This window comes from Heteronotia binoei, chromosome 2, assembly GCF_032191835.1.
Source record: "Heteronotia binoei isolate CCM8104 ecotype False Entrance Well chromosome 2, APGP_CSIRO_Hbin_v1, whole genome shotgun sequence".
NCBI lineage: Eukaryota > Metazoa > Chordata > Lepidosauria > Squamata > Gekkonidae > Heteronotia > Heteronotia binoei.
Window position 1 is genome coordinate 3,760,536 of NC_083224.1, and position 20,214 is coordinate 3,780,749.

Sequence of the window (20,214 nt, forward strand, 5' to 3'; positions counted from 1 at the left end):
TTAGGCAAAGAAAAAAGATATCTTAAGGTTTCAACATCAACAATAATTTATTAGAACCGACAAACAAAACATATAAACAACAGTAAAACTTTATTCCCCAAAACCCCCGCCCCTCCCAATGGCCCGTTCAATGCGCTGGAAACGCCGCTCAATCCGCCGCTCCAATGCATCAATCCTCCGGGTGAAGGTGCTGACTGCAATTTAGAAAAGAAGCAAGTAAGTGCAACGTCCTCAGTAATGTATGCACAGCACTCAGTCACTCAGCCACTCACAAGAACTATCCATCATGCAAAATACTGAACACTCACATGTTGAGCGGCAGAGGGCCTCCAGCCGGGCAATGGCTTCCAGTTGTGGCTCGGGTTGTGCTTGGCGCACACGCCCCTCCACCGCTGCCCCTCCCGACGGCCCTGAAATGCAAGCACACCATGCACATTAGAAAACCATAGGCATGTGTGCATTGTGTAGCAACGTTATTGCACAGTGGCTCTAGAGGCAGGTAGTTAGTGCACTCCTGTAATCATCTGACAGGGCGGCTGACAAGGCTGCAACATCATATTTATTAGAACATCATATTTATTTGAAACTTGCACGCCGTGCCTATTGATTTCTATCTGCGGCTCAGCGAACCCACCTGCCTCCTCAGCGGCCTCTCCGGCAGGAACAGCGCCCTCCGCCTGGGCTCCCACCTCGGCTGCTGGGCTCCCACCGCCTAAGATTTGCAAAAGTAATCATTATATTATTTTCTTGAACGCCCTGCGCACATGGCTTCTTAATGCGTTTAATGTGCAGTAACCCAGAGGTGGCCCTGAAATGCAAGCACACCATGCACATTAGAAAACTATAGGCATGTGTGCATTGTGTAGCAATGTTATTGCACAGTGGCCCTAGAGGCAGGTAGTTAGTGCACTCCTGTAATCATCTGACAGGGCGGCTGACAAGGCTGCAACATCATATTTATTAGAACATCATATTTATTTGAAACTTGCACGCCATGCCTATTGATTTCTATCTGCGGCTCAGCGAACCCACCTGCCTCCTCAGCGGCCTCTCCGGCAGGAACAGCACCCTCCTCCTGGGCTCCCTCCTCGGCTGCTGGGCTCCCACCGCCTAAGATTTGCAAAAGTAATCATTATATTATTTTCTTGAACGCCCTGCGCACATGGCTTCTTAATGCGTTTAATGCGCAGTAACCCAGAGGTGGCCGCTTTGCCAGGTAATGTACCTTCTTGCTCCTCCGCACCCTGCTGCTCATCCTCCTTTCCCTCCAAGGGTGGGCCTGGCCGCTCTGCCACGCCTCGTGGACGGGTGTCAACTGTGGCATGATATAGAAAAAAACCAAGCAATGAAACTCATACATGCAAGTGATGTGAATGAAAGCACACAACATATGTGAAAACTGGACTGTAATCTGCAGGTAATACGTATTGGACCAGGAAGGCACAGCAGAGCATAGAAGGGGGTGGGTGGGGGTGGGATCCAATTAATGAGGTTTCTGTGATCATCCATGGTGCCTCCCCCCCCCCCACATCCCACCAGGAAGGCACAGCAGAGCATAGAAGGGGGGTGGTGGGGGTGGAATCCAATTAATGAGGTTTCTGTGATCATCCATGGTGCCTCCCCCCCCCCCACATCCCACCAGGAAGGCACAGCAGAGCATAGAAGGGGGTGGGTGGGGGTGGGATCCAATTAATGAGGTTTCTGTGATCATCCATGGTGCCTCCCCCCCACATCCCACCAGGAAGGCACAGCAGAGCATAGAAGGGGGGTGGGGGTGGAATCCAATTAATGAGGTTTCTGTGATCATCCATGGTGCCTCCCCCCCCCCACATCCCACCAGGAAGGCACAGCAGAGCATAGAAGGGGGGTGGTGGGGGTGGAATCCAATTAATGAGGTTTCTGTGATCATCCATGGTGCCTCCCCCCCCCACATCCCACCAGGAAGGCACAGCAGAGCATAGAAGGGGGTGGGTGGGGGTGGGATCCAATTAATGAGGTTTCTGTGATCATCCATGGTGCCTCCCCCCCCACATCCCACCAGGAAGGCACAGCAGAGCATAGAAGGGGGGTGGGGGTGGAATCCAATTAATGAGGTTTCTGTGATCATCCATGGTGCCTCCCCCCCCACATCCCACCAGGAAGGCACAGCAGAGCATAGAAGGGGGGGGGATCCAATTAATGAGGTTTCTGTGATCATCCATGGTGCCTCCCCCCCCCCACATCCCACCAGGAAGGCATAGCAGAGCATAGAAGGGGGGGGGTGGATCTTGTACTGTACTGCCATGAAGCAGTAATAAAGAAGGAAGGGGTGTGTGTGGCGTTTGTGTGTGGCGTGTGTGTGGTGTTACTCACAGTCATGATGACGGTCCTCCCAACGGGGCCTCCCCGCCAACTCCCACAGGCGCACCATGGCGTCGTGGTAGGGTGTCCTGCCTGACGCCCTGGGGATGCCGCCCCATGCCTGCAGGCTTGCCATGAAGCTGCAGCGGAGGCGTTTGATTTTTGAGCGGCACTGCGCAGCAGTCCGTTCAAACCCCCTCCGCTGCAGCCTCCTGGCTATCGCCTCATAGATGTGGCTTGTGGTGAGGTGGGTGCTGGACATTACTTCGCGAGCGTGCCCGCTCCTCTCCACAATCTCCAACATTGCCAGCACCTCCTCCCGCTGCCAGAACGTCCCTCTCCTTCCCCTGGCCGTCATTTCGAAATAACGCACTTTCGATTTTGCGAATAGCAGCCTCCCCTTTCCGCTTTGATTTATCCAATTATGGGGAAGGCATATCCTGATCGACAAGGCAAAAACAGACCCAGGCCAGAAGCACGTGTAAGACCCCTGGTGCACCGAAATATTACTCCCCCCCCCAACCACCACCAAAGTAAATGAAAGCAATGCAGTTTATAATGCTCAAAACTTTATTCGCTGTAACGGGAAGCAGCCTAAAGAAATGCAGGCATAATGTTAAGAAATATGCAGTATTACTGGGCGGAAGCTGAAAATAGGCTAAAAAAGGCAGACAGGGAACGGTTGTAATAGTGTAACTTCGTAACAACGAAACAGCAGTCTTTCAGTCGCAGGCGGCGGGAGCGAGAGACATGGGGGACAGGAAGCCGCAGAATCATCTTCTCCTTTGATAAATATATTCTGCGACAGCATCCCGCACAATCCTCCCCCTCTCTAATTGCCTCCTGTTGATCACCCTAAAGTCTGGCTCTTCTGGGTCCGGGAGGAGTGTTATCCCCTTATCAGGAATATCCAGCGTGACCGCATGTCCCTTTTCCTCACAAATATTGTGCAGAGTCACAGATTCGGTCACGATGGAGAACACACTCCGGTACTGTGCGTTCATTCGCGTTAGCAGGACACGCCAGCGAGCCTTAAGCCTCCCGAAAGCACGCTCCACCACGTTCCTGGCCCTGGCGTGCTTCTTGTTAAAGTGCTTCTGCACGGGCCCGATGGGTTTCCTGTACGGGGACAACAGCCACGGCCTAAGGGGGTACGCTCCGTCGCCCAATACAAGCGCAGGGATGGTCACATTTCCAAAAGTCACCGTGGGGTTCCCTGGAACCCAGAGCCCTGCATCATTGCCGGTGCAGAGATGGCTGTTTGCAAAAACGAAGGCATCGTTGGTCCTCCCGGTGAAGCCAAACTCTGCATCCAGGAAGCGTCCTGTGTGATCAACCGTGCCTTGGAGGATCACCGAACAGAACATCTTCCGGTTGCAGAACTCCTCAGTTCTTCCCCCAGGCGCCCGTATCGGGATGTGCGATCCGTCCACAGCAGCCACCGTATGCGGCATACCGAGTTTACCGAAACCATCCATAATCTGTTGAGAAATGGAGTACAATGGATCAGGTCAAGGTTAATGCAACGTCCACTGTATTAGCAATGGAGAATCACATCATGGTCTTATATATCGATATTGCGTTATAACGCAAAACTAGGGAAGGGGGAAAAAAAATATACACACCGTTCCAATGTCGTCACCGAGGCAGACGACCTTTGAAAACAGACGGGTCTCGATGGCTTCGCAGACCTCCATCACAATCCCATGGACAGTGGAAAGGCCGATCCCAAACTGCCAGCTGATTTCCCAATAGGCACTTCCGGTTGCGAGGTACCATAGCGCTACCGCGAGCCGCTTCTCAGGGTGGACCGGAGACCTCATCCGTGTGGTTTGCCTTTCCAGCTTGTCCTTCACAGCGGCATAAATCTCCAGGAAGGTCACTCTGGTCATCCGGAAGTTATGAAGCCATTGCTCGTCACCCCAGTACACAAGCACAAAGTTCTCCCACCAGAGCACATCACGGGGGAACAGCCAATACCTGGGCGAGAACCTGATACCGGCAAGATAGTGCCATCTACGTTCCTGGCGGCGAGTGCCACCTCTAATCAGCCGAAGCCAGGCGTCAGACTTTCTAGAGGAGATCAGAGGATTCCGGGATCTAAATGCACGATGAGTGAGGAGTTTTCCTCCGGTGCAGAGGACTTGGCGCCCGGCGCAGAGGCACAGAAGCAGAAGCTCCAATGCTGAATAAAGCAGCGCCATAGTCTCGTCATCTGGATTCTCCATTGTGAATGCTTCTGACGATACAAGGCAGTATGGAGGATGCTGCTGCTGCAGCCAATACTTAACCAGAAGCGTCACGTGATGGTTTGCCCGCGAAAAAGGGGATTCTCTATTACGTTGTTACGCAACTGGAATTGCGCTTAAAAAAAAAAGATTGACATGGCATCGAAGTCAATTCGATGCCAGTGCGAAAACGATTTGAGCCGGGGCTTCAGGGAAAGCGAGTCCGCAAAAGAGTCACTAGTGCGAAAACGAGGAAAATGATCCGGACATAATTGCGCCGCGGAATAAGGGGAGCAAACGCTAAGTGCGAAAACGACCCAAGAGTTTTCAGGAATCCTGCCTACTAAATTACTAAGAAATCTAGAAAGGGTATTTCCATAGGAAATATGACACTAAGAATAACTGGATCTCTGATAACAAAGTATTAGTTTCTCTTGGGCCACCTCCGACTGTGTCAATGTCCCTTTAGTGACTTGGCTATGAAGAGAGGCTTCTTTCTGGGGAGGGGGGAAGGAGAGACAGAGAGAATTACATGTCACAAGGAAAGCAAATGAGAATCGCCCCGGTGGATCAGAAGAAAAGTGCTTCTTGTGGTTTGTAGGTCAGGTTTTGTTTCGTTTTGCTATGTAATTAGATCCAAGTAGTCAGCCATGTTGGTCTGAAGTAATAGAACAAAATAGGAGTCAAGTGGCATCTTTAAGACCAACATTGTTTTATTCAGAAAATAAGCTTTCACGTGCTCTGTAAGCACACTTCATCAGACGAGGAATCCGGTACAGGGAGCAAAGCCACACCTAACTGGTAGTCAGTGGCTCAGAATGCAAACTGGTACAAATTTAAGATCCCATCGCAGTATATTAAAATTGTCTGGTAGGGAGTGGTTTAGAATGCAAATTTAAGATTCAATGACAGAATAGTAAAATTAATCCAATGTATAGCTGCATAAGACTGTTTTATTATTTCTGTAGCTGTTTATCTGTTTGTTTATAATCTGATATATGCCAATAAAAGCTCTTGATTGATAGTAAAATTAACAAATTGAGCAAACCTTTGATCTGAGTAGCATGAGCATGCAAAAGCAATAAAACAGTAATATGTCAAAGTGTGAGAATGTCAACGACTATATGGTATTAAGCCTGGCTCAAAAGGAAGGTATTTATATCTCAGCTTAATACAATATAGTCATTAACAGACATTCTCACATTTTGACATGTTACTGTTTTATTGCTTTTGCATGCTCATGCTTCTCAGATCAAAGGTTTGCTCCATCTCTTAATCACTATTCTGTCATTGAATCTTAAATTTGCATTCTAAACCACTCCCTACCAGACAATTTTACTATACTGTGATTGGATCTTAAATTTGTACCAGTTTGCATTCTGAGCCACTGACTACCAGCTGTGTGTGGCTTTATAATAATAATAATAATAATAATAATAATAATAATAAATTTTATTTGTATCCCGCCCTCCCCGTCCAGGCGGCTCAGGGCGGCTAACAACATTCTATACATTTACATCAATAGATAAAAACTTTAAATTTAACAATTAAAATTAAACATATAAAAACCAGTTAGTAGATTTCAATACATAATTTAAGTTAGTTTAGATTTTTAGATTTTTAAATTTATCTGGCAGTAGTAATGGTTAATTCCGTGACGCTGATTCTGCCAGTTTAAATGGTTCAATAGTAGTGTAGATGGTGGATTCTTTATTCACAGCAATTCAGCAGTCGATGTCGATATACGCTTGTTTAAAAAGGACGGTCTTGCAGGCCCTGCGGAACTGGTCAAGGCTCCGCAGGGCCCGCACCTCCTCCGGAAGCTGATTCCACAGTGCAGGGGCCGCAACTGAAAAGGCCCGAGCTCTAGTTTTTTGGAGCTTGACCTCTCTCGGCCCAGGGATCACCATTTGCTCCCTGTACCGAATTCCTCGTCTGATGAAGTGTGCTTAGAGAGCACACGAAAGCTTACGTTCTGAATAAAACTAAGTTGGTTTTAAAGGTGCCCCTTGACTCCTGTTTTGTTCTACTACTTCAGACCAACATGGCTGACTACTTGGATCTAATTACATAGCAAAATGAAACAAAACCTGATCTACAAACCACAAGAAGCACTTTTCTTCTGATCCACCGGGGCAATTCTCATTTGCTTTCCTTGTGACATGTAATTCTCTCTGTCTCTCCTTCCCCCTCCCCAGAAAGAAGCCTCTCTTCATAGTCAAGTCACTAAAGGGACATTGACACAGTCGGAAGTGGCCCAAGAGAAGGGGAAGGAGATGGAAGAGCAGGACCCAGAAGGACCTGGAGCTTTGAAGATGGCAAGCAGAGGCCCCCGTCCCACCCTAGCTGGGAGCAATGTTGAATTCTGGGAAAGCCCTGTGCCAGTGAACCTGCCAAAGGACACCGTGACCTCAGACACACATTTCCAACGCTTCATGCAGTTCCGCTACCATGAGGCTGATGGGCCCCGAGAGGTTTGCAGCCAGCTCCATCGGCTTTGCAACCACTGGCTGAAGCCGGAGAGGCTCACTAAGAAGCAGGTCCTGGATGTGGTGGTTCTGGAGCGGTTCTTGGCCCTCCTGCCCCAGGAAATGCAGTGCTGGGTCAGAGGATGTGGGCCGGAGGCCAGTTCTCAGGCGGTGGCCTTGGCTGAAGGTTTCCTCCTGAGTCAGGCAGAGAAGAAGAGGCAGGCAGAACAGCAGGTGAGGGGATTTCCTCCAGCTACATCCAATTCCATATCTGACCTTGTGGAGAAACGCCATCTTAGTTAATGGTGGTGCTTGGTTGGGAGGGAACATGAAACTGCTAAGGCAGGCTTTGTGGCCTAGCCTTCCCCTCATTCCCTCCTCCCTTCTGGAGTTAAACCATCAACTCTATGGGGAAAGCCTCCTAGAGGGGCAGGAAGTTCTTTTGTTTTATTGGAGTGAGGCGGGAAAAGGTCAGTTCTCGGCTGGCCCTCAAGGAGAGAGGTTGTCAGTCTGGGCTCCTGCCTGTGGGAGAGGACTTCTCAAGAGGGAGAGGACTCTAGGCAATCAGACTGAGGAAGTCACCCACAAGGCAGGGCAAGTTTAGACCAGGGACGGGAGGATGTGTTTAAATCCACCTTTTATTTGTCCTTCTGGTTGCTATTCGGGTGCTGTGCTAAACTGTTACATGAAACTGCTTTTGTTTTTTTTCTTTTCTTTTCTTTTTCTCTTCTAATTAAATATTTTTACTATTTTGAATGCTGGCAGTCAAACTTTGTACCACATAGATCCCCAACTGCTTTAGACCACATTGCTTTATGAAGGGGCCCCCGGGGAAAGGGGGAAGGCAAGTAGTTGAATAAGGTGCCAATCCTCCAGGGGTTCCCCGAAGAAGTGCTGTGATCTCTGTGATAGCCAAGTACAGGGTGGCAGAGGACCTTGAGGCCTGGCCTCAGAGCTGGAGAGGGGGATTGGGAGTCCTGTTCTTCTCAATCTGAACCCCTAGACTGAGCAGGTGGTGGCAGCGAGCCCAAGTGGCCGGAGGAGAAATAGCTCCCTCCAAAAAGGGGAACGGGGGTCTGGTAGGCAAACCAGGGCCGTTCCGTCACAGACCTTATCTAAGGTTTCCCTGAGGGAAATTTGTCCAAGTGTTAATCCTCCAAATGAAGGATTACTAGCCTCTTCTAGTAGATAATTTCTGCTCCCTCCAGATAACTGACCAGGTCTGCTGATGGAAGGGTGCAGAGTCTGAGCGTGGGGCAGGATCCAGTGCATGGCCTCTTTTCCATCCCATCTCTGACCCCTTTCTCTCGCTGCTGTTTCAGATGTGGGGACCATCGGTGAAGGCAGAAGCTGCATTCTCTGGGGCAGATGGAGCTTCCTTGGAGCAAGGGCAGGCCCAGGAGGGTGCCCAAGATGCCCTCTCCTCTGTAAGGACTCATTGTGCCTACAGGCGATTGGGGCACCCCGTGAATGTGATGGGGAGAGCATTAAGGTCAGGAAAAGGATTAAATACGTCTCCACAGAACACACAGCACTCAATACCCACTAACTGTCATTCTTCTCCAAGGGGATCAGACCGATTCGTGGAGGGCAAGTCCTCTCACTCATTATTCATATTTCACTTTCCTTCCACCAGAGGAGGTCAAGGTGGCTCCAAAAAGAAAGGCAGACAAACTGGGGCAGAGCTATTCAGCTTGGTGACTACAGGGAGCTTCAGCCTTCTGGGGCAGCAGAGTGCTGGAGACCAGTTCCTAGAGGCCAGTTATCAAGGGGGAAATGTGGCTTTTGTGCCTGTGTTTATAGGGGCATCTGGGGGGGCCACTGTGGGAAACAGGATTGTGCAATTGGGATGACAGGGTGTGGCCGGAACCCCAGGAGATTTGGGGAGGCCTTGGTGTGAAGCTTGGCACTCAGAGTACCGTAGATCAGGGGTGTCAAACTCCTTCGTTAGGAGGGCTGGAGCTGACAGAAATGGGACTTTGTGGGGCCAGGCCGTGTGTCTCATAAAATATATTGCCAGGTGGTGAAGATCAATGTTCCCTCTATGCTGTGGGGTCTTGTGAGGAAAAATTCTACTTTGTGAGCTAACTGCATTAAAGTTATGAGGTATTGCATAAATTAGCTTCCTCTTGGGCCATTTTTCCTGAGCTAAGATAAAAATGTGTGAGCTGGAGGGTAAAAAGCTGTGAGATAGCTCACACTAACTCAGCTTAGGGGGAACATTGGTGGAGATATAAACTTTATAACGGACACAGACAAACACAGTTAAAAGATATTTTTAAACTTAAAATACGAACATGCTTAAAACTTTTCCAATTTTTTTTTAAGTTGAAAAGGTGGGGGAACAGTGGGATTTGGCAGTGCAATGTTTAAAATAAAACATGAAGAAAAAGCACAAAGGGTGTGACTCTGTGAAAACAATGAAATGGCATTGTAAGCTTCTCCCCCACCCCCAAGTCTACTCAGGTGTGCAATGGCTGTCTAGTATAATATCCCCCTTTGGCTGTGGGTTCCCACCTTAGAGTACTCACTAGATTAGGGCCATTCAACAGATAAGCTGGCTGAAAGCATCAACCTTTTGTTTACAAGGATACAACTGCAGGAAGCGGGAGTTTGAGCTGCCTGTAGGAACTCTGAAAATGTAACCCTCTCCACTCCATTTGAAACCATTGCAGAGCAAAGACAAAGCTGCAAAAAAAACATGGAACAGACCTTAAAATCCACCCCACGTTTTCTTTGCAGCAGCCAGCAAGGAATGGCAGGAAGAGCTGGGAACTGAGGCTCACTCTGGTAGCTTGAAAGAGGGCTTCAAAGAGCCTGAGAACTGAAAGGGAGGTAGTCTTCGAGGTTCAAAGGGTAAGGACAAGAGGGGGCAGATAAGAGCTCCGTGGGCCTGATCAAAGCCCTGGGCGGGCCGCTTTTGGCACACGGGCCAAGTGTTTGACACCCCTGTCCTATATTCTCCTGAAACGCTCAAGTGACATCTGGGATTTGGGCTGAACGTGATGGTGACATTTCATGCAACGTCATTTCCACCCCTGTCTATATCCACTGGCACCCCAGACTCAAGGGCCCAGCCGGCAGAAGAATGGGATTCCTGGGTTTGGGCTCTGATCCAGCAGGGATGGTGTAACTTTAGGAACTCCAGAGTTCCCAGGGCACGTTTGAAGTCTGAAATACGTTGGCAGAGATTTTCACCCCGAGGCTCATGGGTACTTCTCTTCTGCTTCTCCCAGGATTTAGTAAAACGTGTGAGAGAATGTGTTGAGTATACACAGGGCTTGTCTCAGACTCCTGGGAAGGGGGTGCGTGAAGCAGGGAACCAGCCAGAAAATGGAATAAGAAGTCAAACACCCTTCCTTCCTCCTTTCTGTTATGAACAGTCAGTGGAGAGACGCTGTTGAGCTGCTGTCTTGCTGGAGGCGTGGAAACGGCTGCTTTACCTCCAGTCCAGGTAGGGGAGATGAGTGGGAGACGGCCTGGGTCCCCCTTCTTTCTCAGGGAGGGGGGGCTTTTGCTTCCATTTTCTACAACGGTCCGGATGAGAGAGGATGTAAATGCAGCTCCCTTTCCCCATGCCAAGCCATATCTCCTGTTCCGCCCCAGACTCCTCCCTTCCAGTGTGCAATGTCTGTCCGGCATGGAACACGCTTCCTTGGGAGGTGGTGGGCTCTCCTTCCTTCGAGGTTTATTTATTTTATTTAGCTATTTTGCGGATATCTAGTCCGCCCTTTCCCAAGTCGGATCCAGGGCGGATTACAACATAATAAAATAATTAAATCACACAATAAAAAGTTAAAATTAAAGTTAAACCATTAAAATAAAAGAAAATAAGGCAGATGGCTAGATGGCCATCTGACAGCAATGAAGATCCAGTGAATTTAGGGGGAGGGGGTTGTGAGTTTCCTTCATTGTGCAGGGGGTTGGACTAGAGGACTCTGGAGGTCCCTTCCAACTCTATGATTCTGTGATCGCTGACGAGGGAATTTGCTTTTTCTTTCAGTGCCCTGTTTCCTTTGAGGAGGTTTCTGTCTGCTTCACCCTAGCAGAGTGGGTCCTGCTGGATCCGGGCCAGAGGACTCTCTACAGGAAAGTCATGTGGGAGAACTATGGAAGCGTCATCTCTCTGGGTAAGGAGCTTTCACAAGGGCCAAAGGTATGAGTTGGTGCCCGTGGGATGATGCAGGAATCAAACTGTTGAACAGCAATACATCATGTTGAGGCCTTTCCAGCTGATTGGTGAGGGGCGACTGAGACCAGTGTTGTGGCCGTCACTGAAGCCTGAGAAGGTGTCCCGGATAACAATGTTTGGTAAAACCTTTTTGGAGAAACCATATAATCTTTCTGTACACAAGAACATAAGAGAAGCCATGTTAGATCAGGCCAATGGCCCATCCAGTCCAACATTCTGTGTCACACAGCGGCCAAATATATATATATATATATATATATATATATATATATATATATATATATATATATATATACACACACACACACACACACACACACACACACACTGTGGCTAATAGCCACTGATGGACCTCTGCTCCATATTTTTATCTAAACCCCTCTTGAAGGTGGCTATGCTTGTGGCCGCCACCACCTCCTGTGGCAGTGAATTCCACATGTTAATCACCCTTTGGGTGAAGAAGTACTTCCTTCTATCCGTTTTATACATTACAACAGCACAAGAAAGGTCCATTCTCACATTACAATATTACGAGAGAGGCAGGCCTGTAGCTGAGGGGGAGCTGCAAGGGGGTATGGCCCCTCCACCCAACCCCGCCTCAACATGTATGGCCCCTCCTTTCCCCGCCGCTCTTACGGACCCTGATCTCTGCACTGCTGTTCTTGCGACACTCGCCCGATCTCCCCACCGCTGTTCTTACGGCCCCCGCCTAACCTCTTTCTGGTGGCCCCCACTCTTATCACCACTCTTGTGGCCTCCGACCAAATTCCGCACTGTTGCTCTGCAGCCCCGCCCCCCCAACAATTTTTTTTCCTCTGGGGCCCCTCCACCGGAACTTTTCTGGCTACAGGCCTGGAGAGAGGTCCAGTGAACCTCTCAGATTTAGATGAGATATATGCTCATTTTGTCAATGAACTTATTCCTCAAGAGTAGTCCTTATTTCTTTCAGGGTTGTCAGCCTCTTGTAACAATTGAATGGAAATGCTCTTCTGCAACATCTTTTTCTTCAAGTTCTCTCATCGTGGGATAAACCATGGCGATAACAACAGGACACACCACAAAGCTAAATGGAAAGAGATAATTTTTAAATTTTAAGATATTGTTAATTGTTGTTAAAAACTTGCCACTCAGTCCCACTTAAGTGTGTGTGTGTGTGTGTATATATATACATTTAAGGAGCTTAAACCAGTCCTGAACCACTTCTTTAACCAGATACAAAAGCCTTCTGGAGCTTGCTGGCAAATTGCTCTCTACAATATTTTTATTAGGAGCAAGCCCTTCCTTTTGATGGCAGAAAGCAAGCTCCAAAAGGATTGTGTGGTAAGTTTCTGGGTGCACATTGGACCTTTCTTGTAATATTGTAATGTGAGAATGGACCTTTCCTGTGCTGTTGTAATGTACAAAAAAATTATATGGTTTTTCTAAAACGGTTTTACTAAACATTGTTAGCCCGTACATCAGAGGGTCTGTTTCTCTTATTGCGTGTAATGTGAAGTGTGACTCCATTTTGTTGGTGTTACTGAGAAAGTGTCCCGGCCGGAGGCAACGGTGGAGATGAATGAGACCCTGAGAGAGAATCTGGAAGGGGCCAGATCCTCATTTCTCTGCTGCTTGCGTTTACAACACCCCCTCCCCCCTGGATGGGATTACAAACATCCCCTTTGACTGTGACCTGGAAAAGATCCTGTCAAGAACCAAGCCTGGGTCCCCCTGGTATTATACTTCTACCTCTGTAGTGTCAGGTGGTCCAAATGACCCAATCGAGGGTACTCCCTGATGGAATCTTCCAGAAGCTGTCAGCACCCACCCAGTCCCCCCTAACTCCTGGTTACACAACTGGATACAGGTTCTCAGGATTCACCAAAGCCAGCCTTGAGAAAGATAAGCTGGAGGGGGGGGGGGTGTCAAATTAGCAACACCTGCAACTCAGACGGACCATTTAATGCTCACATTAACCCTTGAGGGGAACTAGGGTGCTTTGCCTCACCGATCTGTCCCTCTTACACTGGTTGGGATTGCGGGCTAAGATCCTGACCATGATTCCACAAGAATTTTTACTTTTGAATTTATTTCCTTCCCGATAGAAGAATGATTACTTTTTCTTTCTCTCTCTCTGCCAATGAAGCCAGAAGTATAAGAGAGACTTTGGTGGAGAAAGACAATCGCCTTGCATCCAAAGAAAAGCTGGGGAGTTTCTCAAGAGGATCTCAAGAGCAAATTTCCTCCCCAAATGAGCTGTCTGACAGTAAGTATCATTCAGTTAGCCCAAGCCATGGGGGAGTTTGGATTGACTTTGGAGCAACATTTAGTTATTTATTTTATTTATTTTTATTTCTTGCACTTGTATCCCGCCCTCCCCAAATGGGCTCAGGGCGGCTAACAACGGTCACAATTCGATGACAGATTCACATTATAACAATAAAACATTATTAAAATATTTAAAAAGTTTGAATACAGTTCACATAGTGCGCTCTGTCTGTTTTGAATTAATGTGTGATGCTCTTGTGGGGTAGATAGTACACACCCCATAGATGTTAAAAGTGCCTCCACTTAGTTATTAAAAGCCTGCCTGAGCAGGTATGTCTTACAGGCTTTGCGGAATTGTGATAAATCCCGCAGGGCCCTGGTCTCCTCAGGGAGGGCCTTCCAGAGGGCAGGCGCAGCCACGGAAAAGGCTCTTGCCCTTGTAGTGGTCAAACGGGCCTCCTTTAGCCCGGGGATCTTGAACAGATTTAACGAGCTTGATCGTAGTGCTCTCTGGGGCTCGTGTGGGGAAAGGCGGTCCAGAAAGTAGAAAGGTCCCAAGCCATATAGGGCTTTAAAGGTCATAACCAGCACTTTGAACCGGGCTCGGAACACTACAGACAACTTGTGCAGCGTCTCCATTGCAGGTTGGTACGATCATACAGCCCGCTGCAGGGCGAGGAGTCCTTCTGCAGATGTCAAGAAGAAAAAGATATTGGATTTATATTTTGCCCTATACTCTGAATCTCAAGAGTCTCAAAGCGGTCACAATCTCCTTTACCTCCCCCGCCGCACCGCAACAGACACCCTGTGAGAGAGCTCTCCTTAGAAGCTACCTTTTCAATGACAGCTCTGCGAGAGCTATAACTCACCCAAGGCCATCCCAGCAGCTGCAAGTGGAAGAGTGGAGAATCAAACCCCGTTCTCCCAGATAAGAGTCCGCACACTTCAGCACTACACCAAACTGGCTCTGGAAGAGGCAAGGAATAGCCATGGGGGATTTTGGACTGAGTTCGGAGCAACATTTGGTTGGTACAATCAGACAGCCCACTGCAGGGATGGGAGGCCTTCTGGGGACTGGGACTTGTAGGGTCAGGAGCTCCCTCTGAGCAAGAGCTCAGGTGTAGGGATGAGGTATCCTAAAAGACTAGATATCTGGGGAGGGTGGGAGAGAGGTTAAGATCAGGCAAGCCGAAGGAGGCCGAAGGGCCCTCAGTCCTTTCCTCCTGCAGCCACATCGATGCCTTTAGAACTTACCCGTCCTCCAGGTGTTAATGGGATCTCTCTTCTTATTCCAGCCCAGGATGATCAGAGCAATGAGGAGGGTGAGGAACTGAATCAGCAGTTGCCAGATCGAGTTGAAAAGGTGGACTTGAAAGAAAACATCAGGAATCCAGGCAGACCTAAGAGAAAGAAAGGCAGCCATACAGCTGAGAAGAAAGATGGAAGACGACATAATGCACGTTTTCCAAAGCAGAGGATAATGAGGGCAAGTACATCCGTTCAGTGTGTAAAGCACTTCAGAACCAGATCACAGCTCCCTCTGCACCAAAGACAACGAAGAGGGGAGAAACCGTTCGAATGCACAGAGTGTGGAAGGAGATTCAGTGAGACATGGAATCTTCACAAGCATCAGAAAATCCACAAAGGAGACAGACCTTTTGACTGTTTAGAGAGTGAAAAGAGATACAGTCAGAGTGGCACTCTTCAAAAGCATCATAGAACCCACACAGGGGAGAGACCTTTTGAATGCTCAGAGTGTGGAAAGAGATTCAGTCAGAGTGGCCATTTTCAACTTCATCAGAGAACCCACACAGGGGAGAGACCTTATGAATGCTCAGAGTGTGGAAAGAGATTCAAACGGAGTTGCAGTCTTCAAAGTCATCAGAGAACCCACACAGGGGAGAGACCTTTTGAATACTCAGAGTGTCGAAGGAGATTCAGTGAGAGAGGGAATCTTCACAAGCATCAGAGAATCTGCAAAGGAGAGAGACCTTTTGACTGTTTAGAAAGGGAAAAGAGAAACAGTCAGAGTGGCACTCTTCAAAAGCATCATAGAACCCACACAGGGGAGAGACCTTTTGAATGCTCAGAGTGTGGAAAGAGGTTCAGTAAGAGACGAAATCTTCAGAGGCATCATAGCACTCACACAGGGGAGAGACCTTTTGAATGCTCAGAGTGTGGAAAGAGATTCAGTCAGAGTGGCCATTTTCAACTTCATCAGAGAACCCACACCGGGGAGAGACCTTTTGAATGCTCAGAGTGTGGAAAGAGATTCAGTCAGAGTGGCCATTTTCAACTTCATCAGAGAACCCACACCGGGGAGAGACCTTTTGAATGTTCAGAGTGTGGAAAGAGATTCAGTCGGAGTGGCAATCTTCAAACTCATCAGAGAACCCACACAGGGGAGAGACCTTATGAATGCTCAGAGTGTGGAAAGAGATTCAGTCACAGTGTTAGTCTTCAAAGGCATCAGAGAACCCACACAGGGGAGAGACCTTTTGAATAGAGTGTGGAAGGAGATTCAGTGAGAGAGGGAATCTTCACAAGCATCAGAGAATCTGCAAAGGAGAGAGACCTTTTGACTGTTTAGAAAGTGAAAAGAGAAACAGTAAGAGTGGCACTCTTCAAAAGCATCATAGAACCCACACAGGGGAGAGACCTTTTGAATGCTCAGAGTGTGGATAGAGGTTCAGTAAGAGACGAAATCTTCAGAGGCATCATAGAACTCACACAGCGGAGAGAGCTTTTGAATGCTCAGAGTCTGGGAAGAGGTTCAGTCAGATTGGCAGTCTTCAAAGTCATCAGAGAACACACACAGGAGAGAGACCTTTTGAATGCTCAGAGTGTGGGGAGAGGTTCAGTCAGATTGGCAGTCTTCAAAATCATCACAGAACCCACACAGGGGAGAGACCTTTTGAAAGCTCAGTGTGTGGAAAGAGATTCAGTAACAGTGGCAATCTTCAAAGTCATCAGAGAACCCACACAGGGGAGAGACCTTTTGAATGCTCAGAGTGTGGAAAGAGATTCAGTCACAGTGGCAGTCTTCAAAGTCATCAGAGAACCCACACAGGAGAGAGACCTTTTGAATGCTCAGAGTGTAGGAAGAGGTTCAGTCAGATTGGCAGTCTTCAAAGTCATCAGAGAACCCACACAGGGAAGAGACCTTTTGAATGCTCAGTGTGTGCAAAGAGATTCAGTCACAGTGGCAGTCTTCAAAAGTATCAGAGAACCCACACAGGGGAGAGACCTTTTGAATGCTCAGAGTGTGGAAAGAGATTCAGTCAGAATAGTCATCTTCAAAATCATCAGAGAACCCACGCAGGGGAGAGACGTTTTGAATGCTCAGAGTGTGGGAAGAGATTCACTTGGAGTGGCAGTCTTCAAAGTGATCAGAAAACCCACACAGGAGAGAGACCTTTTGAATGCTCAGAGTGCGGAAAGAGATTCAGTCGGAGTGACATTCTTGCAAATCATCAGAAAGCCCACCCAACGGAGAGACATTTTCAATTCTCAGAGCATGGAAAGAGATTTAGTCAGAGTGACACTCTTCAGCGACACCAAAACCCCCAAAGAATAGAAACCATGTAATTGCTTAGCCTGTTAAAGCAGCTTTTATCTTCTTTTATAACTAAAAAACAACCACAATCCGTATAAAGAGTAGGCACTATATAAACTATTGTAGAAAGCTTGAATGTACACAGAAATGTTGCTGTAACCAGGAAAAAATATTTAAAAATGCTCTTAATATGGAAGAAACTTTAGCCGTATTTGAAACTTTCAAATACATCCTACTACCTCATATGGTATTAGAAGGATACCAGACTCTTTTCTTCCAGGCAGTTGGCAACCCTAGATTGTTTATTAATCTGAGAAAACGAAGCTGAACTAAGGAATGTTCATAGGTTGTTTAAGAGATTATTATGTGTATCAGGTATATGAGATTTATACTCCTTATACATAGCTATCTGGTCCTTTGAAATTAGTTTTAATAAGTTGATGAATACTGCTATGAAATTATTGTAAATTACTAAATTATTATTGTAAACTGTAATTTTTTTCCCCATCTAATTGTGGGGGCTGGGGTGAACAGAAGTATCATCTGTTATTGAAGCTTGTTCCCTCTCAGATGTTTGACCAGCAACACAAATCGTAAGTTCCTTTGGCTTCAGCTACCAAAGGAGTGCTGTTCTAACCCTCTGTGAAGTATTCCAGCTGCGGCTTTGGTGTGTTCTCCCTAAGCATCCCACACCTGCAAATGATACTTAATCATTCGGCCTTGATTGGCTGGCAGGCTCTTTAATGCTGCTGGAGGCCTTCCTTTAGGGGGATTAGCCTCTTCCCCTCCTGGTTACCTGGGTTTGAGAGTTTGAAACTTTCTCTTTCTGTTATCTGACAATGATGCTCATGTATCTTATAGAGTCTCTTTGCTTGCCTTTGCAGCTGATAAGAGCAAGAGTGATATCAAATGTAACTGATGGAGAGTTTGGTGTAGTGGTTAAGTGTTCAGACTCTTTTCTGGGATAACGGGGTTTGATTCCCCACTCCTCCACTTGCAGCTGCTGGAATGGCCTTGGGTCAGCCGTAGCTCTTAGGAGTTCTCCTTGAAAGGGCAGCTGCTGTCAGAGCTCTCTCAGCCCCACCTACCTCACAGGGTGTCTGTTGTCGGGAGGGGAAGGAAAAGGAGTTTCTAAGCTGCTCTGAGATTCAGAGTGAAGGGTGGGGTATAAATCCAATATCATCCATCAACAACAACTTCTTGAGGGCGGCCCTTCTGGGGAACTTTTAAGATGTTTTCTGTGAACTTTGGCGTTTGTTTTCTGTTTTGTAATGGCCAATGGCTATACACAATAAATTTTTGACTGACTGAAACTTTGCTATTGGCATTGGTATTCTTTTTTCTCTATCATCAGACAGTGATTTGTTACTTTTTTGACTTTTTCTTAATAAACTTTTTCAGGTTTTTTCAAAGCTGAAGTGTGGAACAGTTTTGTTAATCAGTGTGTCTTCCATCCCAGAGCCGAACCGGAAACTGGGAAGGTGGCCTTTGAAGGGTGGAGGGTTTTAATTCTTGTTAATCCAACAAACCACTCCTTGCCAACTCGAGGCAAGACGCCCCTGCAACTTTTGACATGCAGAACCAGGGTTGGGGGCGGGGAGAGAAGCTCCAAGTCCACGAAGGATTATACTATTAACTACTTACACATAGCTATCTGGTCATCTGAATTGGAACATGGTGTATCAAAGGCTGAAATGGAGCCAAAGGACCATGGCTCAGTGGTGCGGGGCTGTTTCACGCACACTGAAAAATGCACTTTCAATGCACTTTGCAACTGGAGTTTACTGTGCGAAAGGCCAAAATCCACTTGCAAGTGGTCACTAAAGTGGATAGAAACAGTTTTTTTTAATGTCTGAAACCGCCTACAGCAGGGTTTCCCAAACTTTTCTTTCCGGCGGCCCGGTTATTTTTACACTTCTTCGTGGCCCACTAAAATGTGGGAGTGGAGCCAGGAGACTTCGGGGGTGAAGCTGGGAGACAGGAATTATGTCATTTCCTGTGGTGTCACTTCCAGGTCAAGGGCCAAGTGATGTCACTTCTGGGGCACACTGAACCAAAACTCTACCATTTCCTGTGATGGTCAATTCCAGGGCATTCCCCCAAACCTGCTCCTTCTTCTTAAGTAACTTCGTTTTCAGAAAAATCTCTCTGAAACTCATGCTGAGCCAAAATGGGAGTGGAAAGTGGGCAGTCTGCAACTTTTTCATACATTCCCAGAGTCCCCTCTTTCCACCTCCACACCTGCAGGCATCTATCTGTGTGTTCTTCTCCACCTTCCTCATGCCCATGTTCAGTTGCCTGCACTACCTACACACCCCTTCCTCAACAGCACTGGCCAGTATATGCAGTTGGGAGTGCTGTTGCCATTGCCATCAGGAATGCCAGCACTGTATACCACCCACACTGGGCCCTGGCAGCTGCTCTACCTCAAAATATCTGACACATTTAGTAGGCCTTTCCTTCAGCTGCTGCTACTGGAACCCTGCCTCAAGCTACAACCAAGCTTGCTTGGTTTCAAGAAAATCTTTTGACAGCTATTTTTCATACTTGGCTAAAACACTGGGAAATTGCTGTGAAAGGTAGCAGAGAATTGGACTGCAATTAATGAATTAATTTTAAGTTCTATAAAGTTCATACAACCTTTTCTGCAGTTATCCCAAAAAGGATATTTATGAGGGGCTTGCAGCTTTTTACTGGCTGTGTTTCCCGCCCCACCCCCCCCCCAGCTCCAAGAATACAGACAGAGCACCACTTACAGGGAAAGAAAGATAAAAGGGGGGGGGGGACAAAAAAAAACAAGGAAGGAAGGGGTAGGAAGGAAGCCAAGTAGACGTCAGGTTTTGCGGTCTGTGTCAGTCTTCAAGACTAGCTCCTCTCTGCACAACAGAGAGACGGGGGAAGGAAGGAAGCCAAATGGAGCTCAGGCTTTGCAACCTGTGTCAGTCTTCAAGGCTAGCTCCTCTCTGCACAACACAGAGATGGAGGAAGGAAGGAATCCTAATGGAGCTCAGGCTTTGCAGTTTGTGCTAGTCTTCAAGGCTAGCTCCTCTCTGCACAACAGAGAGATGGAAGGAAGGAAGCCAAATGGAGCTCAGGCTTTGCAGCCTGTGTCAGTCTCAAAGACTAGCTTTTCTCTGCACAACAGAGAGACGGGGAAAGGAAGGAAGCTAAATGGAGCTCAGG

General features: G+C 47.6%; 1 protein-coding gene across 1 annotated transcript in view; it reads left to right on the top strand.

Annotated features, from left to right (window-relative positions):
* Positions 1-3,593: 3,593 nt before the first annotated feature.
* LOC132590265 (oocyte zinc finger protein XlCOF6.1-like) overlaps positions 3,594-20,214 on the top strand; it is a gene marked incomplete at its 3' end in the record, with an annotated part of 34,034 nt that continues 17,413 nt past the window's right edge. Inside the window, exons 1-3 of the mRNA XM_060263278.1 lie at positions 3,594-3,668; positions 11,040-11,166; positions 14,771-15,163. Coding sequence (XP_060119261.1) covers positions 3,594-3,668; positions 11,040-11,166; positions 14,771-15,163 — 595 coding nt within the window. The remainder of the gene's footprint in view (positions 3,669-11,039; positions 11,167-14,770; positions 15,164-20,214) is intronic.